Here is a 24,255-nt window from a genome sequence, read left to right as displayed (position 1 = left end):
AACAGGTTGCCGCGCGCTGCGATGTAGGGAAGAACAATAGATTAAAATACCGTACCAATTATCGTATTGTTTAGGTTTTGCGATTTTTTTATAGCAAAACAGTGCGCATGTGTCTGTACTTTCTGTCATCATCGCTTAAATGTCCCTCTGTAGGACTCTTCTGAAGAGGTTTGAGCCGTAGTTCATTACGCTGTCCCAAAACGGCACGTGGTCAGTGTTTTACCATTAGAAAAATAGACCTTAAAAGCGCTTACGCATGAACAAAACGTGAGTTTCAAAATGGCCACCATAAACACAACAATTTCCCGCGAAAAAATGTCAGAAAAATAAATTTTATCAATGTATATTTTATGTAAATTTTAATGCTCTGAAACGCAGTGAGAAATGCGCCGCGATACTCCGAGATCGTTCTCAGAGCATTGTAATTTATACCTTATTTCAATTAAACCAGCATAAAATAAACATTGATAAATTTAATGTTCGCTGCCTTCCCGTTCACCGGTTTGCGCTGGTCCTTAGGCTGTCCCGAAGGACGAAAAATTTTACTACCACCTAGGTAAGACCATCATGAAGTTCCATTTCTCGCAGCAATTGACGTAGAAAATGTGACGAGTGAAAGTGAAAATCAAAACACAAGAGTATTTTTTTTTCAATACTCTTTAATAAGTTTACACATTCATCTTCAGTTAACTTACAATTTTGGTTTGATATAAATATAGGTAGGTAACCTAATTCGTTCACTGGAATGATAATTAAACCATACGGTATGTGCGTTTTCTTCCATACAGTTGTATGGATAATACTATGTATAATATAATATCTACTTAATCTGGCACTTGTAAATAATAAATACCTGACAATGTAAGCTATAATTATTTTTACACTACCCCATTAGCTTGTTACAATCTTGGACATTGCTTAGTTTTTTATTATGTATATACTTTACATAAGTATTTTTGGTGTGTTGTATAAAAAAAATTATAAATTATGGCATTCAATAAAAATGCTTTTTTTTTATTAATCAAATTGATTTCCCTCAACTGAGATGGATTAAAAACTTATATGAACTAGAGGGGGTTAGAATAATTATCTAATCCATTCCACATTATGATTGTGACACATAAAAACAATGACGATGAAATAATTAATTATACAAAATCAGGCAGGGTAAGAGGAACATAGTTTATTTTGAGTCAAATGTTTTGAAGTCATAAAAGAATTTTGAAGTACACTAAACTTACCTTTGTTTATCAGTTTTACGCGTTTCAACAATCATTACGCTAAATTCAATACTTACGGTATATTTGCCGAAAACGTGCAAATTGTCTTCCCCCTAAAGATGGGGTAAGAGAAACAATTGTCGTATTTCTTACAAAGTAAATGTATAATCGGGTTTTCGATTTCCTAACTGTCAAATTTGTATTTTCCGCACTTTGGATTTGGAACATCGTAGCGACATCTCTTTAAAATCCTTTAAACTAATTTCTTAGTCTGTTTTATCCACTGAGAAACTACAGGGCTATAAACTCTTTATATTGTGAGTAACTTTATATTATAAAAATTAAAGAATTATAATAAAAATTATAACTCTATAAATATAGCTCCAAGTCCCTCTTCCCCTGGTGTTCCTCTTACCCCAACTGATCCTAAGTTAAAAGCCATGTTTTATTATATAATATAATTCGGCTGTTTCAAATTCCTGTTATATATTTGATTTATTTTGTAAACATTGTACGTAGGTATGTTATGTCCAAATACTTGTATATTAAAATTTAAGTCATATGTTTTTTAAATAAAATATATTTCTTTTGAGTTCTTATGTTTTTATGTCATCATTTAGCAATCTTCTCGTTGCTAAGACTGCACATATCGGAATAATCGCAGTTGTATATTGAATCGTAGAAGTATTCTAATAAAGTCTTCAACGGGCAGAGCTCCTCTTTGCACATGGGTAGTTTAATTACTTGCTCTTGATGGAGGGCCAAAACGTGGTCGCCTTCTTTACATCTACAAAATAACGTTACTTATAAAAAACAAATTAAAATCAGTTATCACTATTAAACCAGTTACCACTACAGAACTTTTTATCTCTAACTCTTCCACAGTCTAAGAGATATTTTTTTTAAATGTAAATGCAATCAACGAAATTCACTCCGAAACTTTACTCAGAACACCGTGGTTAGAAAAACATTTTAGAAAAGTTAATACCCTACATATTTCCCACCGGGAATCGAACCCGAGACCTAGAACAACGGAATTACTGCATGGTACTACGTAGAACACCCAGACCAAAACCACCTACGAAAGTTTCATTTTCAAATTGGTCGTATAATTTTCAGATTGCAAACCGTTGGGGTCATTTGTATTATTCACTTACTTTACTTACTATATACCTTATTTACATACCAAATCTACAAATTGCTTAAACACTACAGTCACTCATTACATAAAGCAGATTACCCTGAAAAGAAATATTCACTTTATAAACTAGAAAAGAAGTTCCACATTGCATTGCTATTTCCGGAGCCTGAAGTCGCCGTCTTGGTCAGCCACTGTATGCCTTTCAAAGAAATATAATACCTTATTGTTGAGAAGCTAAATCACGCTTTGCATTGACGTGGCGGCACAAGCTGCCGACGACAGGATGCACTGCAGTGCTGCACCGCGTGTCGCAGCGCGTCTTTACTCTTTTGTTAGATGAAATGTATACTATATTGTGTAGAGAATATTTTCTAGTACATTATATTGCATCTTGCAAGGAGCGCGCTGCGCAGCTCGGCGCCGCTTTATCTTGTAATAGATAAAGTTTATGATGCATTGCTCGTTTTAATGAATCGCAGCGTCTCGTATCAATTGACTACAGCAATTTGAGGCGACCCTTAAGCCGATAGAAGAAGCCACTTGCAAGTTATAAATCTTGTGACCATTTATTTGGTGAACTTCTGAGAAAGTCGTCTTGGTACTAGTTCTTTGTATATCTTTGTTTCTGTCCCTTAATGATATCATCATGTCATTCCTTAATAGTTTCAAATGTCACTTACTCAAACAACACAAAAGCCAAATTAGAAGCAAAGCAGTCTATATGTGAAGTCTTCCAATGTCGATCCTTTAGTAATGTGTTCCCCCTTAACGGTTGATCTGGTTTGTAGAGTTGGAGATGAGCGAGGATCTTCAACAGTGTTCCGGAATGTGCAAAAAGGAATGTTGCGTTGGGGCCTTGGTTGCTACTGAAATGGGAAATTAAGACTGTTTCTTGGAAGTGGTAGGCACATAATTCATCATCTAACAAAACATTGACATACCATGTGGCAGAGTGCTTTACTACACAGCAGCCAAACATACATTTGTACCAAAGTACTGGTTTTGAAATTCGTAAGAAAACAATCTAACATTCGTTTTCAGAATGTTATAGTATTAAATGGATACCTGTAATGAGCGTAATTATGTAATAAACATCACTTTACCAAGAAATGAGGGACCAAAACCTAGTGGCTAACTAAGAGTGCTACATCGTACTAGTCTCACTTCACAAAGGTACTTGTAGTTTTAAAATAGATTGAAGTTGGACACATTTATAAAATAAAAATTCAACTGTACGTCATTTATGGTATCTACAATCCCAAATGTAAAGCCGAATATCTGTACTCAGTGTATGATAAGAAGTGTGCCTGTCACAAGTTAGTAAGCAACCCTAGTACTGATTAATGGTGTGACCTGAGCAGTGCCAAGTTCTACAAAATCGTTATAAAACAAACTGACCTGAAATTTTCAAACATGTTTTTTATGGCTAAACAAGCTTGTCGATAGGTCAGGTCATGTCCATAACCATCCATCCAGTAATGTTTTAAGTCGTGGTAGTATTCCATTTTCTGAAACATAATTCAAATATTTCTGTTATGAAATCACAAGTTTCTTCTTTCAACTTTAGAAACGAATCTCTATGTTTACCCATCATAGAGATTCACTTTACGGTATAGGTATGTGTAAGGTACTGTGTGAGTGACACCTCAAGATCTTAGAGGATGGAAAAAAATAAAGGAAAGGAGCTGTCCTATTTACGAAATAAACGTTAGGCTTGTATAGTTCATGAACTACGAACTATTAGGAATATATTCCTTACACTGACCGACATGAACTAGTTCGTCTTGCACGGTTTTAATAGTTCATCGTTCTTTTTAGTTCAGTACGAACTAGGAACTGTCTGCGTTGATAGTTCACCTGTCTTTTATACAGTAGGAACGGTGCGAGCGGGACAAATAGCAATCTTTTCTACTTTTAGTACAAGTTCGAGTGGGAAGCACGATTGGACGTTCCCAGCTCGTTATAAGTATCTAATACGTATCTACCATTATGTATATAAATACAAGCTTGCAAAAAAGTAATATTTTTTCAACCTACGTGTACGAGTATATGAAATAGTTGTACCTAAATACTGATTTATAAACACACCATTCCAAAATTCTTATTTTGTAAAAAATGGATATTTAGTTAGAATGACAGTCTAACCCGTAAAATATGAAGGAAAATCAAATAGTACCAACCAAATAGCACTTTTAAATGTTTAGTACAGTGTAGTATTGACTTTATAATACTAGAAGTCCGTAGTAGTTCATGTGAATAAAATTACTAGCTTGGAGCGTTCGTTCAATGTCCCAGCAAGGACAAGACGAACTAACTAACTAAGGAAGTAGACGAACTAAATGGACTAGAAGATCGATCTAGCTCAGTTGACCGATTGAACTAACCAGGATCGCTCCCGCTAAGGACCGATCAGGCACAAGTCTAATAAACGTCCCTACCTAAACCAAAAATATCCTCCACAAATGGCGGATTTCTTTAGTGTTGTACCATAATCATCGATAAGTCAACAATATCTACATGCAAATGTATGACTAGAATGTTGAAACTGTTTTTTTATGTTTGCAATTTGTAAAGAATGATAAAAATGTTTAATTAAAGTAGATGAATATTCATTGTGATATGGGAATATCCGGGATGATTGATATGAGATTTTGAACTTTCCATAGTCTAAGCCTCAAGATACATAATCTGCCCAAATTCTTTGTTGACAATTATACCATTTAGAAAGCATTTGAATGTGCCATTTAAAAAAGTTATTGATCCTTTGTTTTTACATGTGGCCGAGTGTATTATCATAGTATAATAAGACCAAGTAGGACAACTCCCGCCTATGGCGCGTTAACCGCTCGGAGCGTAGGGTTTTTACTTTACATTAATTTTTTTTAGTTGTACCTACAGGTTGTAGAGGTAATGTGAATAAATTAATTCATCACAGTATTCTCAAGATTTATTGAAATAGCCTTTGTTAAACGCAGTAGTTACTTAAGTATTGATATTTATATACTAGCACCGCGGATTGGTATCTTGATTATGGAGTCTGATTATGAAGTAGAAATAAAATGCCAAACAATTCTGAATTTGAGGCGCTCTTGTTCAAACTACCACAAACACTACAACAAACACATCCACTATTTCAAGTCATTTTTTAAATACCGAACGACTGCTTCAACTCTATAATTAATGTCTGACTAACTGTCTCCGTGGCCGAACGGTTACCATGCCGGACTGCCACGCAGAGGTCCCAGGTTCGATTCCCGGGCCGGGAGAAATAGTTGTATGGCCTACAATTATTTCTCTCGTGAGTTTGGGTGTAATTTGTGGTTGTCTATATGTGTGTCCATGGCACCCGCGACACAGGGTTTCCCTAGTGCGGGGCTATGTTGAGTGTGTGCGTTATTTATTTATAAAAAAAAAAAAAAAAAATGGCACGTGGCACAACCCACGCCATGCAACACAAATGCACTACGAGATTATGCGAATGTGTGCGTCCGTACACGGCGCCCGGTGGGCGTGCACACACAGAAGCCCCGCTGCTACGTTTGTATGGAGTTACCATATTTGTCTTATTATACTGTGGTATTAGGGACATGCATTTGAGTTTTATACCAACCTCAGCACTTTCTTGATTGAAAGCATAGCACCACGGAGACATGTGATATTTACTCCATGATGTTTCAAAACCACATATTTTGTACATGAGGTTCACTGTATCTGTAAAACATTGAATCTATAATATATTTCCAGCGTTATATTTTGTGGTGCAAGGTATTGTGGTAAATGTAAATTGTGTTTACATGAGGTGGTTTTACAGGAGTTTATGAACATATAATGTAGCAAGTGTATCATCTCTACCGGAGTCATTAAATGTGAGCAGGAACAGTGCTATTTCAGAAGCCATTTATGTTCGAAACTAAAGAGAGCATGATGCACAAGGAAACATGATTGCAAATAGCAAAGCAAGCTGTAAGTGCAGTCTTTAAATTTACTATATTACAAACCCAAACTAAGAACATGACTGAGGCCGAGTCTTTTCGATATAGCAGCCAGAGTTTTATTCATTTGTTGACTATGACCAAATATGTATTGTTCCTTATACGTAATCGGATTTTTCTTAACTTGCTTTTGCCATCTGTCACAGTGTTTGTAAAACTGAAAAATTGCAAATCAGTGTAGAAAAAGCTGAGAATTACTTTACAAAAAGTTATAAAAGATAGAAAAGGAACTCTTATTTCAATTAGCATTGTAGCAGCACGCCATTCTTGTAAGTTTGTCGATAGCAATAACAATAAGATCTACACTCACAACTCCAAGTACTCACTAAACTTAGATTTTCAATATTCCAACATACATACTCTTAATATGGGGTCGATTTTCGTTGTAGGTGCAAAAATAACACCTTGAGCATCTTTCCTATCAAACAGTCCAATTGTAAAATATCGTGCACTCTGCTGGGCTCTCTCGGTTGCTGTGTATTTAAACTGAAAAGAAAGAACATTTTCTTAATTGATTCGACTTAAAAAATTAGTAAATACAGTTTTTCATCTATTTGTACTTACAAGAAATGTCTGATTATCATAATTATGTTTGACAGCATTTGGGAATCTCTTGTGCATGCGTTCTGCCAGCAGAATCATTTCATCCTGCCCCTCTCTAGTCAAATACTTTTCTTTGTCTGGGTCCAGATCGCTGGACCATAGCTGTAGCTGTTGCAACTGCTCCTTAGAAAGATCACCTGAAATTTTTGAGAAAATGATGAGAACAGGTTTATATTTTTATTGAATATTGTGATTGATGATTTTACACCTATAAAATTCACCAACAAAAAAATCCTACTTTGGTCTGTTTGATCTTTGTACCTATGATAATAACAAACTACAAAAAATAGATGAATATATGAATACTATCATAGTAGTATAAATATCATCCTATTATTAAAAATAAAGTTTTGCAATTAATGTTGCAATATCTCTATTAATCTTCTTGTAGCTGTAAAGGTGCCTTTTCAAACCCAATACAAAGATCTGCAACAAGCACATAGAGAAATTCGTAAGATCAGCTGGCTCAATACACAGTTCAGTTGGCAGAATGGTAGCCTTTAGCCACGTTGAGATGACAGACACTGGTTTGAGTCCAGTCAAAAAAAGGATTTTTTCTTCGTAATTGTACAACCTTTGTATCAATTACTATTAGAGCAGGTGTTTTAAAAAAAATCTTAAAATTTTGAAAGTCCCTAAACAATTTTCTTTGATTGATTTACCATTTTTTGTTTATGATTAATTTTATTTATATAGCCATTAATGTATACTTATACTATTGATATATTTATTTCCTGTACCTTTTCCTTGTTGGTGAGCCAATAGAATCTCAAATTTTAAATCCTTAAGGGTAGTGTTCATGCCAACAATGTCTTTAGCACTGGGCAGTCGTGTTCCATGGCGGGCTATCATCCAAATTTTTGAATCGTTGCATTCTAAAATTAAAATACTTATATAGAAATAAAATAAATTTAAATATGCAGTTAAAAATTGGGTGTAGCTGTGTCAATGTAACATGCAATGTTTTTGTAGCCAAACTCTTTTGTTATGTTACAGTCCAATTTTTAATCATGGTAGGTAAACTATTTTTTTTATCTAAGAACTCGATACATTTTTTGACAGGATGAACAAGTTGTGCGCCTGGTAGTAACCAACACGCTTATTCATAACAGTTGCAGTGCCACTCAGAGCTTTAAATCGCAAAGATCAAAGAAGAAAAAGACGCACTGCCACTGCATCCGTGACCCTGAGACAAAAGTTGATAAGTCCCATGTGCCAGTAATTTCACCGGCATCCTTACCCTTCCAAACTGAAACATAGTAATGCTCACATTACTGCTTGGCGGCAGAAATAGGTAAGGTGGCAGTAATTCCCTGGACAAACTCTTTCACAAGTAGCTCTACTGCTACTAAACAAACAAAATGCGTCATATATCTAAAAACATTTTATATCAAGAAGAATGTGTTTAGTATTTAAAAATATGTTGAAGTATTCATTTTAATTGGAAATTTGTCGATTATTTTTAGTATTAATCTAGGTTTAAGATATTTCTATATTTTTTAATAATGAATTGTATTTTCTAATAACAAAGTATACTGTAATATTTGAAACGTTTCGTATCAGCAATAAAGGCTATTATTATTATTTAAAAATACACATAAGACTTTTTTTACACTATTGCACCTGTTGCATCTATGTGATGCCATGATATTACATTGAGCACTTACTTGCAAGGGCACTGAGCACCTATAAGAACAGTGCAACCTTTAATACACAATCTATTGTGTTAGAACAAATTATGTCAATCTTCTTAAATTGGACATAGTTATGCAAACCCACACCTCCAGTGAAATCGAGTTATGTATGTAGGTAAAACACTAGACATGTCCTTTACCCGCTCACAAAAGATCCTGGCAATATACCAAGCCAAAACGGAGAACTGAAGATCTTTAGCGTTTTCATTACGAAAACTAGAACATGGTTCTCGTTTACTAAATAAAAAGATACATGATGTTTTCTATTTATTGCTATATAATATAAAAGTTTCTATAATAGTTCCCTATATCATTCTCAATGCTACACATAAATCACGTTGTTTGTCCCAAATAACTTACCTATTTATTTCTTCACACTGTTTTTACGAAAATCTAATCATATCGAAAGTGACATTTTGTAGGTTGGTTCTAGTTTGCATAACTATGTCTAATTTTTAAAGTGTATCTTAATCAAAAGGTTATGACACATTTAAGAAGGAAACCCGTTATTAGTGAAAACAAATTGTAAAAACCAATAGGAACTTACGTGGATATTTTATTTTAGAATCGTTCTTGTTATACCTAAATCTATAAGGCGTACGAGTACCTAAATAATTGCGAACATCATGCGATTTTAAACTGACTACACCACTGGAAAACTCAAATAACAAAACAAATAAAACACTGGTTGCGATTACATTCATGTTTGCTCAGCTTTTACTCAATGCATTTCCTGTGAAAATAACCAATAACTCGATTTTTTATTTACTCCAATTGTTTATTTACATTTTCCGACCACTTTGTTTCAATAAATTATCAATTGTTTATTTAGTAGGCAAAGGTTTCACCAAACAGCCTCTTCATAAAAATTATATTCTTCCTTACAATAATACCATTATTAGATAGAGATAGATATACACATAAACCGTTTTCTCCGTCTATGCCTAGCCTACATATTTATCTTTTTCCATCCTGGGAAAAGGCGGCAAGCGCCATCATTTCAAAATTTTTTTATGCATTTGTAACTTTGGTTTCCCCTCAAAACGCATAAATCTTTCGCCTTTTAAGCAACCAACAAAGAGTAGAGTAATACAGGCAACCAACCAACAATAATATTCGAAGAGGCGCTGCATGCGCAGATAATAAACGTTTTTCAATGTCTGTTAACAATGCTAGAGTTTGTCGAACAATAATTTTGACTAAAACGCCTATTTATTTTATTGAATATCATCATGTTTATCATTATTAGTATCATGTTTTTATTTCATTACAATTTTTTTGTGAAAATACTCCACTATTTTGTAATTATTATTCATACAAAAATCAAACAACATAAAAAAATCCTTCCATGTGATAGGACTCGAACCAGTATCGTTGCCACACCGTCAACTAATGCTGGTTGATAAAGCTGGGATGCTGGCAACTGAGCAATGGCTATATGGCCTTAGAGGGTGGGGAAAATATAAAATGTACGCGGTTGCCATATTTTATTAGACTATTTTTTTGTAGTGGTAGTGTAGTAGTACACATTAAGCGCGCATAACGCGAAAGCTTTGCGGTTGCACGCTCCATGGTGATCATGGAGCGTGCAACCGTTCCGAAATATCGAGAAAATAAATAGAAGTCATAACGTGGTAAGAAACCTGATATTAGTGATAATTATAATAATAACAATAATAATAACGCACACACTCAACATAGCCCCGCACTAGGGAAACCCTGTGTCGCGGGTGCCATGGACACACACATAGACAACCACAAATTACACCCAAACTCACGAGAGAAATAAATGTAGGCCATGCAAATACTTCTCATGGCCTACATTTATTTCTCTCGTTTACTTAATTATTTACTACTTAATTTTTTTTTATCTTTTTTTATGTAAAGAAGGATGCAACCGAGCCGACGACCCACTTGATGGGAGGTGGTCATCGTCGCCCATGGACATTTGCAACAACAGATGAGCTATGCGTTGCCAGCCTTTCAGACCCCCAACCCCATGTCATAGCGCAAAGGGAACACTTCAGGAGGAAGATCATTCCACATCTTGCAGGTTCGAGGAAGGAACGAACAAGATGCCCATGTGGTCTTACAATGCCAGGCATCTAAGATGTAGGGATGGCTTCTATTCCTTTGACGGGAGGTGCGTTGGTAGAAACGAGACGGTGGCACCAGTTCGAAAAGTTCCTCAGAGCACTCCCCATTATAAAGACGGTAGAACACATACAGAGAGCCAACTAAAAATACAGTCTCTCCGTAAGCTAAGGGGCTCCATACCGTCTGTGAGTTTGGGATCATCGATAATACGAACAGCCCTACGTTGGATAGAGTCAAGCGGATTAAGCCGGTATTTGGGAGCTCCTGCCCAGAAATGCGAGCAATACTCCATATGAGGCCGTACTTGTGTTTTATATGTATAATAAAAGTCGGTGACCTGGAGAGAAGTACTGCTTCGCTCTATTGAGCACTCCGTGCTTTTTTGAAGCCAGTGTGGGTTTGCTCTCCAAATGACTCCGGAACTGGACTTCCCTCGTGATGTCGAACTTTGGTGCTATTACGAATGGGGATTTTTTTAGCGGTAAACGCGCACACTTGTGTCTTTGCGGGGTTAAATTTTACTAAATTCTGTTGGCTCCATTCTGAGCTCTGCTCCAAAGAAGTCTCGATTTTGGACACAAGTTGCTGTCTGTTTTGTTCCACTTGTTGGTGCGATATTTGTGCGACCTGTATAATATCCTCAATAAATAAAATAACAAAAACAAAAAAATATAATAACATCACCGGTACTGTCATCCGCATAGCAATGAATGTTACTAGTTAATAACATATCATTGATATGCAGGATGAACAGAGTTGGTGATAGCACAAATCCTTGCGGAACGCCGGCGCGCGGCGTTGATAAGCATGGTGTCCGAGCACAATCCGTCGACATCGACTTTTATGCTCCCCTCAGACAGGAAGCCTATTTCTACCTAAACTTACTTTTTTCACTATTTTAGGAAACTTCTATAGAAAGTCATTTAAAAAAAAATACGCTTTTACAAAAGGTATCTTTGACAGTTTATCTCCTCCGTGTAATTGCTAACAATAGTTTTGCAGGCGCTTAGAATAGGTATAGATATGGAGAATAGCGTTATATTTTTATCGCCGTGACCGTCGTTCCGGTTCCAATAAAATCACAGTGATAAATCATCGTGATTTTGTCACGACTGTTACTTCCGTGACCTTGTCACGCCTATAACTTACATCACGATATACGGTTTTAGCCAGTTGCTTCTTTCTAATACTTATAGCCGTTTTTTATACAATGATTTAAGTTTTTACTCCCTTTGTAATAAGTTTACATTCCATTCAAAAAGTTGATTTTGTATTTAATGTAATTTTGTTTGTTACTTATTTAATGCGAATCTTTAGATTGTTAAAAATAGCAAGAAAGTGTAATGTAATTATATTTCTAGTAGAATACACAAAGTAGATTATACATAAATATAAAATACCAACTCTTCCTATAATAAAACAAATATACAAAAATATTTTACTTTGTTCATAAATAGGTTTATAATAACTGCTGCAGATTTTTTTCATCCGCCCTTTCTAGTAGTAATAAGCACCTACGACCCTTGTGAGTGAGCAAAGAAAGTCATCCTATTTCATTCACTCCCATCGCCGAAATGGCCCGATTTGAAGAGAGCTACAATGAGTGGCGCGCTCAGTCACCACGGAACGGAGATCGCGCATTGTATCAAATACGTATGTCGTGATGTGAGTGACGGGGACAGCTATTGGAACGGAGGAACACCTATGTGACTTTGGAACGTCGTTCCTTGGGAACGAGTCACGGTGATACTATTTGACGGCGGATCATCGTGACTTTATTTATCACCCACCTCTTAGAATATGCCAACAATGGTTTCTGGACTATCTTTGCAAGCAATATTTTTAACCATTATTATATTAATTACTTGTTGAATTCACTATTACAAATGTTAATTCCATTTGTAGGTATTAAGGAATGCGAACGAATTACAATCTTGAATTTTATAAAGCAATTAGCGAATCCCGCGCGGTTGTACTGTTCAGAGAAATTTAAATATTGTTGCCATTGACTATTTGTAAGTCAATGATTGTTGCCTAGTAAATAGAATTCAGATTCGCCATTAAAGTATGTGAAAGCGTACATGTACGCTAATACATAGATATGATGTATGATTGACTTTTTTTTTAAATAATTTTTAGGTGCTATTAAAGAAAAAATATATAAAGAAAAAAATTACGAAAATATTAGATTTTCGTAACTTACGTTTACATTTTGGAAAAGCAACAAAGCTTAATAAATAGCGTTTTAAATACTTGTCAATACCATGTTAATAACTATTTTTTAACATCCTTGCTCGTAAAGCTGATGTAATTCCACCGGTTTTAAATATGTAAAGCGGGTCATAAAAAACGCGTGTGTTACCAAAGCAAATAGTTAAGTTATAGTCCATACAAATTCCATAACAGTATTATTTGCCATTTCAAATATGGAACCTGATCGCCGCCGCACGACTCCAGCTAGTGAGCAGCGCGCTGTTGCTATTCAAATTTCGAACAAATCGCCGCGCGGCGCCAGTCAGTAGGCAGCGCTAGCGCGCTGTTAAAATGGCGGGAAAGCAACAGTGTGCATTCACAGATTGAGTTTATTTTTAAAAAAAAACTGTTTATTTGGTAATTTAAAAACTTGGCTGCATGCTCTAGAGTCTTTGCCAACATTTTCACGCAGCCACGGTAGAAAATAATCCTCGCGCCATTTTTCTCAAATTTTCTTTTCTTTGTACTTGTATTGTGAATATCTAAAAATGACAACTTTCAATAATGAAGAATGAATGAAGATGAGCAATATATTACTTCAATTCCATCGGATATACTAACAGAAGCGCGAACCGCATGCGACAGCTTGCTGCCGTCAATATCCAAGGATAGATACATAACCACGTATGAAAATTTCTTGAAGTGGAAAAACATGAAAAATGCCAAGTCATTTTCCGAAAATGTTGTTTTGGCGTATTTTAATGAACTAGCTAGTAAATATAAGCCTAGCTCGTTGTGGACAACATATTCTATGCTGAAAAGTACCCTCAAGATGAAAAATGGTGTCGATATTAATTTTCACTAACTATTTCAATAATTAAATATGAACAAAATATAAAATGTTTTTTTTCTGTTTCCTCGCAAATGTGTTAAAAAACGTCGTACGATATACGTGCGTATTGGTTATAACATGCTCGGCTCAATTAAGCCCTCGCCTTCGCCTCGGGCTAAAACTCCGCCTCGCATGTTATAACCATCTTTACGCACTAATATCGTAATGTACTATAACAGTATTATTATTTTTTTGAGTTTTAATATTTTTTGAAATTTCTAAGTATAAAAATGGAAAACGTGCAAATAAATTTTCACCAAAACCATACAAAATTTCCATAGTAATTTTTGTCCTGCATTTGGAGCATTGAAAACACGTTACATACTAAGCTTCACTAGAAATGTCCGATCTGAAGGCATTTTGAAACAGTGTTGCGCTTTAAAATAACAGTCATTATTAGTTACAATAAAATACTTAAGTTATAAGTAGTAAAATCTTTATTAAATTATCTCATGGGACATAAATATTACCTACTCAACCTGTAACAATATCTTTGATTGTTGTAATGTACCTTTTAGCGTAAAAGGTTTAGCCAAATTTTCAACATTAAAAGTCTCAAATGCTAATTGTTCGCCATCTGGGCCATCATGCAATGAAAAGTTAATATCCTTGAGATCCATGCTTGCTTCAATACTACAGGTATTTTGAGTAAAGGGAGGTGTACCTTCTTTGAACATTTGCACAGTTTGGTCTAAGTATTTAACATAAATATTTTTTGCTAGGAATTCTACTTCAGTGTTCAAATCCTGCAAAGAAAATTCTGGGATGTCAAGCAGCAGTCCAGCTTCCCGAGCACAGCCAATAGATATAACTTCATCAGGGTTAATACCAGAAAGCACTTCAACATCAGGTAGTAAATTGGCAATAGCAGACTGTAGCTTTGGGATCTTCATGCTTCCTCCACAGAGGACAATTTTGTGGATTTTTTCTTCAAAACCTTCAAGCACTTTCTGTGCTGGCTCTATGTATGCAGATATTTTTGAGGAAATAATATTTTCGAATCTCGCTCTGGACACATTTTGGCTCCAATCTACACCATCTAATAGAGACTCAATGAATACATGTGCTGAATTCAGAGTGGACAGAACATGTTTGCAGTTATCAGCATGCTGCAGAAGTTTAGCCATCGCTCTGCGACTTTCTTGTGGATCCAATTTCCATTTTTGTTTAAATTCCTGAGCTATGTAGTCAGCCAAGTCTTTCGTCAAGCACTGACCACCCAAATCTGAACGGAAAATGTTCTTTTCAATCGTTATAAAACCTCCAGAGACTTTAGCTATTGAAACAGCGCAGGTGGAACCACCCAGTCTGTATACAAGAACATTTAGATCTTCTTCTGTCTCTTCAACATTGTAAGCCAGTAGAGCAGCAGCTGGTTCACTGATAACTTGCAGCACATCAAAACCAGCCAATTCAGCACATTTTACTAGACGGTTACGGCTCTCATTGGTCCAATTTAGTGGTGCAGCTAATACCAACTTCAAATCGTCTTCATTCCTCATAGAATGACTAGCTATGGTGTATAGTTTTGAATATATCTTAGTGGTAATATTATCTGGGTTGGAGTAGAATGTAGTCTCACTTGTTTCAAATTCATATACTAATTTATCGTCGTTTTGGATGCGGCAAGACGATGAGCTCTCAACATAGGCAAGGTCTTCTTCATTGAAATCACAATTCATAAGCCGTTTATTGTGTTTTATAATAGATTTCGAGTTGGGCTGTCCAGATTTAGCGGGAAGGCCTATTTCCCACTCGGAGCCGTTAAGAGCGATTATGGCCGGTGTGACCCTGTCACCTGCATCGTTAGCAATTACGGATGCAGTTCCATTGGTAAAAGAAGCCAGACACGCGGAGCTATTTCCTAAATGGATGCCGTAAGCTACAGACATGTTAATGTTAATATACAAGTTTTACTCAATGCGCGTAATTCGTAACTGTATTGTCAAATCCAAATGTAAAGCAGATTCCGTCACTGACAATTATTATCCTTGAAATTAGTGTGAATTTACAGAAAAATAAAAGATTACACCTGAGGTCGTAGCTGAGGTTATACACAATACACGCACACACAACCACGAAGCTTTGTTTTTACATATTCTTATATATTTTTTAATAAATTTTCACCCATTTATCTGGGTAGGCAAAGGTTTTACCATACAGCCTCTTCATAAATATTCTCTACGTAATTTTAATCTTAGACAATTTAATTTTATTACTTCATTCGTGAATAAAATCTCTGTTTTTATTAAGGCCGTAAGCTCTGTCTTTAAAGCCAAAATTTTGTTCAATAAATAATAAATTCTAGCAAATATTTAGAATATTAAACGATTAATCGGCTGGAAAAATAACATTAAATAACTTAATATGATGGTGAATGTGAAATATTAATTGAATGATGGAAGAAAATGTTAATTGCTGCTTTGACCTCGGACTAACTAATTTATATAAGGACCGTTGTTGTGAACATATTTGATTAAATATTTTGTTTTCTCTATATTATTATGTATTGGCGTAAAAAAAACTACATCCAAAATCATTGCTGCTGTAAGTTCAAAAGATTTGCAAAAGTCAATATTATTTGTTGCATGATTATATTTAGGTTTTATAAATTAATTTATATGCCCATTAGTTTTGTATTTTTTGTTATTAAGCTGTTGCTCGTAGCCAACTCAATATAAAAAAATCAAGTTTAAGAAAAAAAAAATAGCGGGAAGTTTACTTTGTAAAAATATGCTTTACGTTAAAACTCTACATAAAAACATACGTTATAAATATTAAAATAAATCGCGAAAATGAATTCAAATGCTAATGAAGTTAGTGATAAATTTCAACATATTCTGAAAAGTTTATCAAAATGTAAAATTGTAAGTAATAGCCACATATTTTTTCCGAATATTGTATTTTATTGCAGTTTTGGTATTAACACTATATGTCGAACAAACAGGAATTTACAAATGAGAAAGAGGAATGTGAAAATTTACGAGATATTAATTCGAAATTGGAGTTAGAACTCCGTGAAACTAGAGAGCTAGAGAAATCTCATAGATACCACTTGACGACTTCTAGGGAAATGATTGGAAACCTGCAAGAAACCGTATCACAGTTAGTTTACCTGAAACGCTATGTAAGGAAACTTAAAGATGAAATTGCTGCTAAAAATACAATAATTTCGGCAGCAGAAACGGTAAAATGAATAGACACTTAAGTACTTTATTTAAATAACTATACATAGGAAATTACTTACTTTAGCTACTTAATAATTATTTGGTATAGTTACCCATATAATCTTTTATTCTATTGTAAAAGTTGTTTATCTAGATCATCAACCTCTTAATATAATGTAAAATTAATAAGTCACCTTGTACAATTTGGTTATCGAATGGATATAATTAAGCGTTCGGTATAACAAATCTATAGATTAGCTGATATTCTTTTCGCGATTTATTGTTCTGTGATATCAAATGACGTCATGAACAAGTCGTGCGCCTGATGGTAAGCGAAACCCATAATAGTTACAGTGCCACACAAGAATTTTAAATCGCAAAAATCTGAGGGGCACTGCCTTTGCGTCTGTCAACTCTGAAACATAAACTGACTAGTCCCATAATATGCTTGTAGTTTAAAACGGCCCATTCCCTATATTATGGCAGCCCGCCATGCAGATAGGAAACTGCTCACACACTATCCTGCGTATGGCCCACGTATGGGGTCTCGCAGGACGCATTGCAAGGTTGCAGGATGGCTTACACGCTGCGGCTACATTTATAATCCTGCATTACGCGGCGGACGGCAAGGCAGACTCCAATGCAGGATAATGATTGTTCCCTTAAAGGGGCAAACGTAGGCCATATGCAGGTTGGTATGTGAGCAGTCACCTGCCTGCACGGCGGACTGCCATGCAGGTAGTGAATGAGCCGTTTTACAACCCTTACCCTTCAAAACTAAAAGTAGATACCTAATGCGAGCATTGCTGCTTAGCGGCAGAAATAAGAATGATGGCACCTACTTCAAGGAATTCTACTGCTACTAGGATTTCAGGGTGGTCTAATGTATATTTTGCAATTTCTTATCTTATCTTATTTGTAACTTATTTATTTTTATTATAGTTCACTAGCATCATTATACGTAGAGAAAAGTGTGTACACTAAAGCCTTGCTGCATTAGGCTTCAAAACGGATTGAAGGATTCTTATAGGTTACCTACATATCGATGGACAAGTGTCGTAGAGGAGTATTTATAATTTCCTATTTCCGTTACACTATAGGACAAAGAAATGCTAATAAAAAAGCAGGACGACATCGTTAAAGAATTACGTAACACTTTAGAAAATCAAATCGTAGAAATGAGAACCGTGCATGAAAGGAAAAGTAAGTATTCCGCATTTCCTATTTTGTTATACAACCTTTTGTATATTTATCATTCTAACTGTTATACAACAGACTCTTTGTATAGTAATTATACCTACTTTTTAAGAACAGAACGTGTCGGAAATGGATAATTTTTTTATTCTTTTTACTTCAGGTTCCATTTTTTTAACTCTTATATCATGTAAGCTTCTACTTTCATATAAGAATTTTATTTTTGTTACGCGATTACTCCGACAAGAATTGTTAACCGATTTCGAAGATTCCTTTTTTGTTGCAAAAAGGGGTACGTCAGTAGTGGTTCTATTCAAATTTGAAGCAAATACTTCACCTCGACGGGTGACAACTTAGGGCATGAATCCGGTTTATTGGATTTCACCCACTTTCCGTTAAACGATTTCAATAACACTTGGCAAATTAAATGATGTAATTACAAAAAATTTGGACTGGTGTTTTTTTATAAAAAATGATAATTTTTTTAAGAGAATGTAAATCTAGGTAATGAAACTATTTTTGGGAATTTAAATCGCATAATTTTTTTTCAAGCAAACCAACGTTTCGGGCCGTTCATAGGTCCCATGGTCACGGTTGACTCAAAAAAGAAATATCTATACGTGATTTAAATCTGGAAAAATAGTTTTATTTCCTATGCGTAACAATCGAAAACCTAAGAATCAGAATGTAAATCTGTTTTTATTATACATTACGTATTTCCTGTTATACATACATGTACTTGTACTAAAGTAAAAAAAAAAAGATCTATTTAAATCCCTAGAGTAACAATATAATTTGTTATTATATTAGTTATATCTAAAGTAAAGAGTAAATAAATCCATTCCCTTATAAAAATAGCTGTAGGACCATCAGGACGCACCTGGATTGATAATGATAAAGTCAAAGTGACCACTTAGGGGCATTTTAAAGTTTGTTTTTTTTTAAGTTCAAGAAGTGCGGCATGATTCTGATACTCAAATAGCGCAATACACTTGCGTTATTCAAGAGTTAAGAAGCAAAATTAATGACATGGAGACTCAACACAGGGATAAAGTAAGTAAATTCTCTCAGTGCTGGTAATGTAAATTGGTTATGTGCCACCGATTTTGAAGACCTTCGTGGTTGAGTGGCTTCTACACCTGTTTTCATGATGTTGCCATCTTGTATCTTGTTTGTGGTCGTTGTTTCCATTTCCATAACACAAGTGCTTTTATTTATTTATTTATAACGTCGTTAATACATACTCGTACTAACAGTACAAAATTACGATTGATATTTTATTTAATATCCCGGCAGTACGTAAGACCTTATGCCGTGGTAGCCTAATGGTTTAACCTACCGCCTCTCAAGCAGATGCCGTGGATTCGAATCCGGACTCGCACCTGTGAAATTTTTCGGAATTTATGTGCGAAATTTAATTTGAAATTTACCGTGAACTTTCCGGTTAAGGAAAACATCGTGATGAAACCTGCACGTCAAAGAAAGTTCATAACCCTCGGAAAACGTGCGAAGTCCTCAACCCGCATTGGACCAGCGCGCTGCAGCATGGCTGACTATGGCCGAAACCCTCGTCTGAGAGGAGATCCATGCACAGCAGTGGAGCGTATAAATGGGTTGATGATGATGCTGATGATGACCTAAGACCTGCGTAAATTAGGGCCACAATGTGGAACAGTACATGTAATAAGACCGAAAAAGACGGGTGTTTCGCGTCTGCTGTGAGTGTGTCTTTTTCTTTTTTTGTGAGACTACACACGTACTGTATATATAAACATTCATGTATACACATACACACGTGCATAACCGCCTAGCATAGAGGGCTTGTTATGGTATGGTATTGTTATTTATTATGGTTTTATTGCATTTTCATAAAACTATCATTGCTGTTGAGTAGCTTCATTTTAAATAAAATTAATTGTTATACGGCAAACATGCTGAATGATCAAAAAAGTTTATGTAAGTAATTGAAGAATATACTTAAATCGAATTTCAAAAGATGTGCCTATGTAAAGTTTGCAAATAAATAAATAAATCAGTCATGGCAGCCAACGCGAATCGTCGCGTTGGCTACTGCTAAAATAACTACTGGGTATCGACCCAGTAGTTATTTTAGTAGCAGTAGAGCTATTGTGAAAGAGTTTGTCCAGGGTAGTACTGCCACCTTACCTATTTCTGCCGCCATGCTGTAATGTCAGCATTAATGTGTTCCGGTTTTGAAGGGTAAGGGTGCTGGTGAAATTATAGGCACATGGGACTTGTCAACTTATGTCTCATGTCGACTGACGCAGTGGTAGTGCCATCTTTGCAATTTAAAACTTTGAGCAGCACTGTGATTGTTATGGACTTAGCTTACCAGGCGCACGACTTGTTCTTCCCTTCATTTGATGTTATTAAAAAAAAAAAGGAAAACCCACCTCTTTCGTTCCATTCGTTTTATACCTTATTCACAGATGAACGTAGTAGTATTGGAGTACGAAGAGAAGATCCAACGTGGCGTAGCTCTAGTGACCCAGCTGCAGGATCAGTTGGCCAGTCAGGTTGCCCGAACTGACGCTAATATCAATGCTTATAAGCGGGTGAGTCTACACTTTTTACGTTATGTAGTTACGCACTGAGTTAATGACCCTTTCTAACCGATTTAAAAAAAAGGAGGTTCGTAATTCTACAGTATTTTTTGTGCGTATGTTACGGGATTGATCCTGCATTTTCGAACTGATTTCGATGATTCTTTTTTGTTGGAAAGAGTGAACCGCTGTATTGGTTCCATTTAAATTTGAAGAAAAGATTCCACCTCTAAGGGTGGCAAACTAGGAACTAATTTCGCACTTTTTTGTAACCAATTTCAATAAAACTTGTCATATAGATGTAATTCCACGAACTTTTGAGGTCGGTCTTTGTTATAAAAAAATTACAATTACAGCTACCGCAGCTGGCACCTCATCACTCATCTGATTAATTTGTGTTTACATTTTATGTTTTGTTTTTATTGTCAGTTTGTTTATTTATGTTTTGCGTTTATTGAATGTTTTCATTACGTTTTGTTTTCTTCTGTTTTCCTTCGTTTTTTTCTCTTTTGTGGTGTCATTTGTGGTAAGCAAATAGACGTTTGGTTTTCTTCTTTCTGCATATGTAGTATATTTTACGTTATCTGGCTATTCAAAGATATTCAGGTAGTTTAGTTCGAGTCAGAACTGAGATTTTAGAAATTTTTGCATTACTCTATTTTAACTCGTAAGCGTAGTTATCTAACACCCTTAGTAATGAAAAAAACCATGTATTAAAATTAACGTTCATCGCAAAGCTAGACAACATCGTACTTAATTAAACAGCCTACTTACTTTAGTAATAATGATTTAAACTTTAAATTACTATTAACTGTCGATTTATGTATTGATCAAACTTGCTGTACACAAGTTTGTAATTTTCATAGTTATGTAGTTTTGCCGATTTCATGGCGTTAAAGGCCACGAGTTGTTCCTTTCGGAACTTTGATCACGTTCTATCATTGACCTACCACAAATAGGTCAATGCATTCTACTAATTAAATAACCAAGCAGTAATCAGAGTATTACTGCGTTTGAAGGGTAGATAAGGGTGTTTGTGAAATTACAAGCACATGGGACTTATCAACTTATGTCTCAGGGTGACGGGCGCAGTGGCCCTCATATCTTTGTAGTTTAAAAGCTTTAAGTGGCACAACTGCCATTTACCTCCAGGCGCACGATTCGTTTATCCAGTCGCATTAAACATTCAATTATACTTCATTAATATAATATGCAATGTTATATAAATACTTTAGTTAAATGTAATAATTAGATTTACTTGTATTTTTAGTCATTTCGTAGACATTTTTTAATGTGGTGGTTCCCAATTACGCTGCTATATGTCACTCATGCTTTTGAGCGGGAATGAAAAGGTGTCTTCTCATATTGTTGTGAACGGTTGGAGAAATAAAACGGATTCAAATAACTGCTGTGTATTTTCCAGCACTTTTCCCCTGAGTGTAACACCTGGTAATTACATGCCTCATCTAGGAAAATTCTCCTTTTGATAATGACCACCTTCATATAATCATAAAAGATGACAATCGTTACTGGTTCTTACAGCGCGGTACGACTTTTTATTGTTCTCCCCGTACTTAAGAACGATTTCACGCACCATGATCACGATGCGAGTTGTAAGCGGCAGTTGATAGAATTAGAGATATCTACCCCCTTTCGCTGTTGACGACTATGCTCATCTCGGATACATTAAATTCATAACGACAGTCGCGAAGCCTTGAATTTCATTTCACAATGTGGTGATGATTTCACTAACATTCATCATTTGCCTATTAACAAAGGGCTGCGTGTGATCTTGCTAGAAACTTCACAAACGTTTTAAGATAATCAGCACCTGTTACTTATTGTTTAAACCAACATCAGAGATTCCGGCGACATCATTTGAATTAGCTATAATCGTGTTCCCACGTCACGAAAATGAGCGAGCGTACTCCCATTGCCCATTCACCAGGTGTACTTCCCTTAATTGCCTTTCATTAAACGACATACTTTCACTTCTTTCCATTTACAGAGATTGGAGGAATTAGAAGAGAAACTTAAACAGAGTCAATTTAAGCAGTATTTAGCTCAAAGTGCCGCATCGCAGTACGAAAGTCAAGTTGAACGGCCATATTCCGTTCAGAGAGAAAACGCTGGACTTTCTTACGCCGACAGTTGTTCTGTAGACTTAGATCCGGTGCTAGAATTTTCAAAACCGAAGACCTTAACTCAAAACAGGCTTCCAAAAGCACCCAATACTTTGCAAGTAACGTATTATGGCAACAAGACTACAAACGTTCCAAATAATACAGAGAAGAAGGGACAGTTCCACATTACAAAGAAGCGGAAGTTGTATAGCGATAACCTACAAGATTTCTAATTTAATTTACTTAGATAATTAGACAAACATTGTAGCATGGCGCAACATTTAAAGTAGCTAATTTAAACCTTGTTACATGTAGTAAACCCGCTGTAGAAATTCATTTAAGCACGTAATTACAATTATTTTAATTATTAATGCTCTTTTTATTCACTTAACTCTTGTTGAAATTCATTGCTCTAGTTTTCTTTCGTAATCCTTCATATTTCTTTACATGTATATTTACCAAGGTAATTAATTTTCATGACTTTACTAAAACTATACAAAGCTAAAGAATGTGAAAGTACCTACAGCAAACCAACAATAATACAAAAACGTTTGAACATAAAAGCAATTAAACAATAATTCGCAGTTGGTCATATTAATTTAGACCTTATCTAATATCGCATAGTTATAATAAGAATGCAATTATGAAAATATTACTTGACTATTCATAAGTTACATCATATCATGACCTACATATGAGGGACTAAAATATGTAAGTACTCGAATCGTAAATTGCTTCATAATTCGGTGTTTCGTCCAATAGGTACATCAGTTAAACAATATAATAATAGAGGTTTCAAGTCGTCGACGGCAGTGCAAAAATAGACACTATATATAGAACTAGTCGCCTGGAGCAAAGTAAAAAAAAAATTTAAAGTCACAATATCTAGATTTCGGTACCCATTACAATTTTACTAAACATTAATTATTTCTTTGCACTCAATCAAACACTAAAGCTATTTCTTGCTGGTTGACTGCCAAGCTCGTTTTTATTGAAAACTGGTATGTCATTTGTCGCACATTCCTGTGTTGCTGTAATTAACTAGCAGTTACCCAAACCGTCCATCATGATTTAGTACCGCAATTGTTGAATTCCTCGTTGATATACTGTGTTGCGTTTACGCTGCATTTTACTGCTTAAGTACGCAGTGACATTCACTTGTTTATAACAAACAACCAGTCAGATTAGATAGATCGATTGACGTCATTCAAGAGAAAAGCAAACCTGCTTAGATACAACTTAAGACTGGATTGTGAACTGATGTGACACTCGATTTATGTACCTACCTCATATCAAATAAGGTAGTTCAGCCAAGACAGTTTCTTAGATAGTGAAAGCGAACTTATTACGTATCTGCTCTCTATCTAATGAATTA

General features: G+C 35.3%; 3 protein-coding genes across 5 annotated transcripts; 1 reads left to right on the top strand and 2 right to left on the bottom strand.

The window, feature by feature from the left end:
* Nucleotides 1–654: 654 nt before the first annotated feature.
* On the bottom strand, nucleotides 655–9,434 carry LOC113237333 (multiple inositol polyphosphate phosphatase 1-like). Of its 3 annotated transcripts, none has more exons than XM_026473747.1 (9): nucleotides 9,198–9,429; nucleotides 7,697–7,831; nucleotides 6,918–7,093; nucleotides 6,714–6,839; nucleotides 6,360–6,510; nucleotides 5,972–6,072; nucleotides 3,760–3,869; nucleotides 3,042–3,224; nucleotides 656–2,007 (listed from the first exon to the last, which is right to left on the bottom strand). In XM_026473747.1, the coding sequence occupies exons 1-9, from the start codon at nucleotides 9,352–9,354 to the stop codon at nucleotides 1,833–1,835; spliced, it is 1,314 nt and encodes a 437-aa protein (XP_026329532.1). In that variant the 5' UTR covers nucleotides 9,355–9,429; the 3' UTR covers nucleotides 656–1,832. The 3 variants fall into 3 exon arrangements, with proteins under 3 accessions (XP_026329533.1, XP_026329532.1, XP_026329531.1); XM_026473746.1 differs by having other exon boundaries at nucleotides 657–2,007; nucleotides 3,042–3,227; nucleotides 9,198–9,427; XM_026473748.1 differs by lacking the exon at nucleotides 6,360–6,510 and having other exon boundaries at nucleotides 655–2,007; nucleotides 3,042–3,227; nucleotides 6,710–6,839; nucleotides 9,198–9,434.
* Nucleotides 9,435–14,261: 4,827 nt separating this feature from the next.
* On the bottom strand, nucleotides 14,262–15,893 carry LOC113237401 (heat shock 70 kDa protein 14). The gene has a single exon (XM_026473842.1). It carries the CDS (start codon nucleotides 15,722–15,724, stop codon nucleotides 14,303–14,305), a length of 1,422 nt encoding a protein of 473 aa, XP_026329627.1. The 5' UTR covers nucleotides 15,725–15,893; the 3' UTR covers nucleotides 14,262–14,302.
* A 1,012-nt stretch (nucleotides 15,894–16,905) lies between these two features.
* On the top strand, nucleotides 16,906–23,246 carry LOC113237493. The gene is made up of 5 exons (XM_026473990.1): nucleotides 16,906–17,019; nucleotides 18,100–18,202; nucleotides 19,140–19,246; nucleotides 20,644–20,769; nucleotides 22,766–23,246. The coding sequence occupies exons 1-5, from the start codon at nucleotides 16,906–16,908 to the stop codon at nucleotides 23,111–23,113; spliced, it is 798 nt and encodes a 265-aa protein (XP_026329775.1). The 3' UTR covers nucleotides 23,114–23,246.
* Nucleotides 23,247–24,255: the final 1,009 nt, after the last annotated feature.

Source organism: Hyposmocoma kahamanoa, unplaced genomic scaffold, assembly GCF_003589595.1.
Source record: "Hyposmocoma kahamanoa isolate Upper Pololo Valley unplaced genomic scaffold, ASM358959v1 93, whole genome shotgun sequence".
NCBI classification, from domain to species: domain Eukaryota; kingdom Metazoa; phylum Arthropoda; class Insecta; order Lepidoptera; family Cosmopterigidae; genus Hyposmocoma; species Hyposmocoma kahamanoa.
The sequence above is the reverse complement of the archived record's forward strand: the minus strand, read 5'-3'. Positions and strand labels throughout refer to the sequence as shown.

Excerpts from the sequence above, each read along its gene's own strand:
- LOC113237333 (XM_026473746.1), bottom strand. The coding sequence starts at position 9,354 with ATGAATGTAATCGCAACCAGTGTTTTATTTGTTTTGTTATTTGAGTTT. Across the intron at positions 6,840-6,917 it reads ATGATAATCAGACATTTCTT|TTTAAATACACAGCAACCGA; the intron begins GTAAGTACAAAT and ends CTTTCTTTTCAG. Across the intron at positions 3,870-5,971 it reads TCAATCAAGAAAGTGCTGAG|AAAATGGAATACTACCACGA; the intron begins GTTGGTATAAAA and ends ATTATGTTTCAG.
- LOC113237401 (XM_026473842.1), bottom strand. The coding sequence starts at position 15,724 with ATGTCTGTAGCTTACGGCATCCATTTAGGAAATAGCTCCGCGTGTCTG.
- LOC113237493 (XM_026473990.1), top strand. The coding sequence starts at position 16,906 with ATGATTGGAAACCTGCAAGAAACCGTATCACAGTTAGTTTACCTGAAA. Across the intron at positions 18,203-19,139 it reads AACCGTGCATGAAAGGAAAA|TTCAAGAAGTGCGGCATGAT; the intron begins GTAAGTATTCCG and ends TTTTTTTTTAAG. Across the intron at positions 19,247-20,643 it reads AGACTCAACACAGGGATAAA|ATGAACGTAGTAGTATTGGA; the intron begins GTAAGTAAATTC and ends CCTTATTCACAG.